Consider the following 6,195-nt stretch of genomic DNA (forward strand, 5'->3'; position numbering starts at 1 on the left):
ATGTATGCGTTTGCCAATAAACTATATCAATCCCTATGCGGCTATGCGTAACACTGTTCATTTTGCATTGCGAGGGGGCGTGTCCGACAATTAACCTGATTACACTGACTTTCCCTCAGCAAGAATAATATTTTAGATAGATCAAGCATTTTAAGTTATGAGGGGATGTCAAACAACTAAGATGCCTACCATGACTGCGCCTTTAGAAGCGAGATTCCCTGGTCGATTATGCTGGACCGATAACTTTTAATCTGCAACCAGCCTTGGATAAGATTATTTCTGAACGACTGTCGTGGTGCACAACAAACTTTATTTCTGCCATTTTCATGCCCTATCTATATCTGCCTCATACCGCTATTTTAAAGTATGGCCGTCCACCATGCAAAAATGTTAGCTGGCTTTGACCGAAAAGTCCGTTTATATAAGATGACTCTTGGATATAAGGATTCAGATACATTGTCCTGGATATAATGTTGACAGGATATTGCTACTGAGTATTATCATTCAAACTTCTACAACTGCTTAGTGTATATAAAAGTACAGGCGGATCAACACATTTTCTGTTTAGAAAACGACACGAGAATAAATGTCCACAGCAAATAGTATACCACTTGTAGACTTGGACAGTTTTGCTGTTTGCTGGGATGGAGATCTTTTATAGATTTGTTTTGTTACTCTTGGTGTTCTTTTTTTAAAGCAACGGTGGGATGCCGTGTACCCTCCTCCGCATATCCGCCAAATGTCAAACCATGAAGCATTGAATAAAGAAAAATTATACCACTGGGCATTAAAAAAAATGGAGAAATGAAAATGAAAACACTTGCAAGAATCAACCACATCACCACGATCCATTAAATTACATTACATAGAGGGAATGGCATACATAAATTACAAATGCAAAATATCCCAAGAAAGGCTTTGATAGATAACCCGAGGAGCTTTCCTCCAAACCGGGAATGACGCCACTTCTTGTGGAACTCTCCCGGTCGATAGGGGTCAGCACAGTGGCACCAGTGCTTTCCCCCATTGGATAACAGGCGGATGGCTCGTCTGGTTTGTGGGGTATCGCTGTTATATTGGCATTGCCCATCATTAGGATTTTTCCTGTCAGGTGCTGCGAAACGTTCATTTCAAAGCATCTAGCCCGTCTGAGACCAACCTCATAGTTCGGGATGATAGAGTTGAAGCTTACTCTACCGTTGTATACAACGGTTTCCTTAGTGTCAGTGGCGTTGGACACCTATGAGAATGAGAAAGAAAATTCCATTACTTTCCTTCAAATTCTAAGGAACAGAATGTTTATAAAGTCCAAAATACTTTTAAATAAACTGGTTAGAAAAAAAGCCAATACATATACGAAAAGCTCTTTATGTGGAAAGCGTGTGAGTTGTGAGGGCCAATACATCAGAGACATCTCAGTACTGAACAACCGGGATATCTCAGAACAGTCACGACTCCACATGCAAATAATCAGAGTGTCACATTTTGACTTATTTCATTGAATGGTAAATCCAAATCAATTCACTTATATACTAATGAATAAGGTATCGGCCAAAAACATTAGTCATATATAGTCACAATGCCTCATTCGATTGGGCTACTGTTGATATATAATGGGGCAAGGCAGCCTAAAAGTTTGGTCTTAATTGAACAAAGCAACCATGCATTGTACTTACGAGATACTGACACTGGTGCATGAACTTGGCTTCCGTAAATTTGACCGCTATTTCGTGAACTATTTCGTGAATTTGGAAACATTCCGGCCTCTCGTGCCCATGCTCAAGGATAAACACCAAGGACCAAGGAAAATAGATGGCTCTAAAGTCGTGCAAGATGGCATGACATTGTTGTTGGTCGCTGGTTAAGCCGTATCCCGGAAGACACGTCACCCCACTCAACTGAGTCTGAAATAGGATCCAAGCAGCTGGTGTGATTGGACAGAGAATAATACTTGCGGAAAATTTCCTTTAGTTTTCCTAGGACGTCCAATACAAAATGACCCCAAATCTTACAGGGTCCTACAGGGCGTCCTATTGTGAGCTGTAGAGCACATGTTTCCTATATGACAATTTTTTGTAGAGTCCCAAAGTGTCCTGTTGGTTCCCTCTGGGGCCTACAGGCGAAGGGGGGGGGCGGTGCACAATCAACAACATGGACCCGTAGATTTAACTGTGAACATAACGGGTGACGGCTAGGAGGAGGCGGGGGATGTTTTTGGGCAAGTTATTAAAATATTTTAACGACCAACTCTTTACAATAGACCATTTAACGCATTTATACCCTGTAGGAACATGCACCCCTTAACAGTTTAAGAGAGAGAGGGAGAGAGAGAGATAAAGAGAGAGACTTATTTACCAAGCCAGTATTCAACATCGTAGGCTCAGGCATTGTCAGCAACGCACTAAATCGCAGTGCATCAAATTGATTTGACGTCGTTGCAGTTCTTCCTGTAGGTAAATACGATATATATATATATATATATATATATATATATATATATATATATATATATATATATATATATAAGCATTAAGTTGAAATGTGCACTGCCAGAAGTTACAAAGTGATATGCTAGCTATTAAAGTAAAGGAGACATACAATGTATCACGGAATTTTCGATTTCAGGGCTTGGACGGTAAAGGACAAACTAATGATAAATGACAGCAAAACTGATTTCTTGGTCATCACACAGCCTCATAATAAACACATTGCAGAAACCCTAAGTATCAGGATTGGTGAAATTTTGGTCTTCTCATGCAAAAAATTTTGGTGTATACATGGGCACCTCTCTGTCTATGGACAAATAGATATCGTCAATCCTCGTGTACAATTACTATTCTAAATGCCTTTGTTACATTTCGACTAGACAATTGAAGTTCTTTTCAAAACGTCTGCAACGTATTGAAATATCTGTGAAGGAGTTCTTATCCGCACATCTGTTACCAGTCACATTACCCCTTTATTCTCAAACAACCTCACTGGCTACCCATTAAGGCACGGATTCTTTTTAATTTTTAAGTATATGTACACGTTGCTTCTTGTAACAAACTACGACCCCCCTCCCCCCTGCCAATTACGCTCTTCCGACCATCTACTTTTAACATCGTGTGCGACTCTTACTGTCACAAATGTGGTGACAGTTCTTTTAAAGTCGCTGCACCTAGGGAACGGAATTCACTGCCATTTTCACTGGATATACTCTTCAGCTACTTTTAAAAGGGAACTCAAGATACATCTATTTAAAAAATATGAATAGAGTTTTCATTAATGACTTTTTAAAGTGAGTTATCAAGTAAATTTTTAATTTTTACATTATTTGATTTAATTTAATTTTCCTGTTTTAATCAATTATTTTACTAATCTTTGCATTTTTTCTCTTTGACATTTTATTGTAAAGTCTACTGAACAAATTTGGATTTGGATTAATAAATATTATTATTACCTATATTATTAATTTTGTTATTATTATTATCATAATTGATATTTAATTTCATCTTAATTAAATGTAATATCTGACTGTCGGTTTATTTATTTATTTATTTTATTTTATTTCATTTATTTATTTATTTTGGGGTGGAAAATGGCTCATTTAAGTTTGCCTTAATCAAAGCTTAGAGTGCAAAATCAAAAGCAATGACTTACAAATAAGTATTCATATATACATTGCATTAATCACAGCTAAGAATGCAAAGAACAAAAGCAATGACTTAAAAATAAGTATTCATACATACATTGCATTAATCACAGCTAAGAATGCAAAACCAATGCCTCAAAAATAAGTTTTCATATAAAATTTTCCTTGAGCGCAGCTTAGAGTGCAAAAATAAAAACAATGACTTACAACTGGAGAGAGAGGAATCTGAAGGAATGCAAACCTCCTTCCCACTTTCACTTTCACTTACCAGAACAGCCTTCGTTCGTGGAAAACCTCTGTCCTGTGTAGCACAACATGCAATGGATATTCTGAAAATGCCGGTCATTACTCTCCACCACATTAGAATACGATTTACAAGCGTCCATCAACGTTGATAAAACGCTCTCGTCTATGTTCCGTTGATTTCTCATGATGCCGTTGACGACACCATATGAGCAACGTTTGTAAGCGGATTCTGGCAAGGTTGGGAAACATCGTCTCATGTGAGCCGGAGAAGAAGGCGTAAACTTAGCAAAACAATCTGTACCCCTTTCAATATCACTGACCTTAGTAAGCAAACACTCTGTCGAATTACAGGCCAGGAAATCGTCACCATTTGAATACTTGCACCCAAGAGTCACTTCATAAGGGATGACATCGTTGACACCATGACACGCAGCGCAGTATTTATTTTTGAACGTTGCATTTTGCATCTCGTCAAACACGGGCTGCGAAATTTCTAGTTTCTCTTGAACGGTTGTTACATTAAAGTCCCCGCTACATTTCAGTCTGTTGATGTCATCGAGGGGCCATGTTTCAGGACACTCATCCACCAGCCAGGCAAACTCGTAGAAAGCGATAACATGGCCCACTCTTAGCGGGCGAGCGTCACTTAGGTACGGTATGTGCGAGCAGGATGAATAGCGACGGATGCCTTGTTCACTATCAGTCCTGAACAAAGACGAACCGTTGACCGGGCTGTCGGCCTGCTTCTCCTTTGAGACGTTTTCTTGGCTGGTGACACCATCAACGTTGTCGACGGTTGGTGGCGCCCCAGTGTCTTTTCGGAACGAGTTGTGACGGGTTGTCTCAAAGTCTGGACAAGCGACATTTTCGTGACAGCAATCATTATAGATGGGGCACATGTGATCACAGCGGCAATGGATCTTAAAACTGCTCAGTCTAAGGTACGGTTCCCTGCCTGGATGCTGCAGCTTGAACTCTCCACAAAGCCAGGTATTGCTGGGAAGAAGAGGGGGAGAGGCGGTCGTTGTCTTCGCTGGCAAAGTTGTCGGCCGTGCGGTGCTGACATATGCCGGTGGCTGATAATGTGAAGCGGTCGAGGTGGAGAAGTTGACGAGAAACAAAGCAAATTCGAGTATCAAAAGGACACCCATGAATCAACCAGTGCGCTTGCCAAAATACTGAAAAGTGTCCTCTCTACCTTCTCGGCAGATTTATAAAGGCGTTGGCTTTTTAAAACACCCCGGATGACGTCAACTGATGTAGCCCTTTTTTCTCACCTATCCGCGTGTCCCGATAAGTCCATGACAGAATTTATACACGCTTTAATAATTTGGGAGCGGTATAGTTTAGGCTATACAACATTTATGATAATTTATTGAGAACTGAGTGGCGGCGCAGTGGAGCGTTTTCAGGCTCTCCAGTCTTACGATGAGAATCAAGCAATGATTGGTTAATGATTAGTGCCCTGAGCGCATTGCAGGTACATCTGTGTATAAAATTTAACTTACCAATAGAATTACGATCCTATACATCATGCCAATCATAAGTTAAAAAGCACAGCCTCCTCCCATTTGCATCTCAAACTATATGGGGGACCTTGACTATGTTCACAGAGAGAGAGAGAGAGCCGTGTGGTGTTTTGTCAGCATGCCTTGGACCAGTTGAACAACAACAAAAATAAATAAATAAATAAATAAATAATAATAATAATAATAATAATAATAATAATAATAATAATAATAGCCAATGAACGAAATTGAATGAAAATTGATCTACACTTTCGGATAAAAATATTCAGTCTTACTTGTCGATGTCAATGAAAAGTAGTACAGTGTCTGTATTGTACGTGTAAGACGAAAATGCCTAACTTATCAGACGAGATCATTAGTCAAGACCAGCAATACATGTACATGGAATTATATACCTGCATATTTGACCAATTATTAGAAATTTAGAACATTTTTCGAAATGAAATTATTTTGTTTAAGCGGTTACTGGTCCTCGTTTATTTCACATCCACCAGTGTTTTGTCTGAAGTTAGAATATGAAAGGTCACTTCTCTGTGAAAAGACTTCCTCTTGTGTCGTGACAAGAATGTACCATTAAAACATCATAATGAGGCAGTTTGAGGCGTTTTCGTCATGAAAGGTTGTTTTTATCAAAAGTTTATGAAAGGTTGTTATTCGTCGCCAGCTGAACCTTATTCTGAGCACCATCTTGTTAATGCCAAATTAGTTAAGCACAATTTCTGACATTTGGGAAATCATTTTTCCTAATAATGCAGCTGTCAGCTGTATCATTAGCGGTGCTTTATA

At 39.2% G+C, this 6,195-nt stretch overlaps 1 protein-coding gene across 1 annotated transcript; it reads right to left on the minus strand.

The window, feature by feature from the left end:
* Nucleotides 1–222: 222 nt before the first annotated feature.
* On the minus strand, nt 223–2,442 carry LOC147760518 (uncharacterized). The gene is made up of 3 exons (XM_086994580.1): nt 2,356–2,442; nt 1,677–1,904; nt 223–1,240 (listed from the first exon to the last, which is right to left on the minus strand). Exons 1-3 carry the CDS (start codon nt 2,386–2,388, stop codon nt 857–859), a joined length of 645 nt encoding a protein of 214 aa, XP_086850706.1. The 5' UTR covers nt 2,389–2,442; the 3' UTR covers nt 223–856.
* Between the last annotated feature and the right edge of the window lie 3,753 nt (nt 2,443–6,195).

This window comes from Lingula anatina, chromosome 8 (assembly GCF_051362555.1).
Source record: "Lingula anatina isolate TDL-2025a chromosome 8, LinAna3.0, whole genome shotgun sequence".
NCBI classification, from domain to species: domain Eukaryota; kingdom Metazoa; phylum Brachiopoda; class Lingulata; order Lingulida; family Lingulidae; genus Lingula; species Lingula anatina.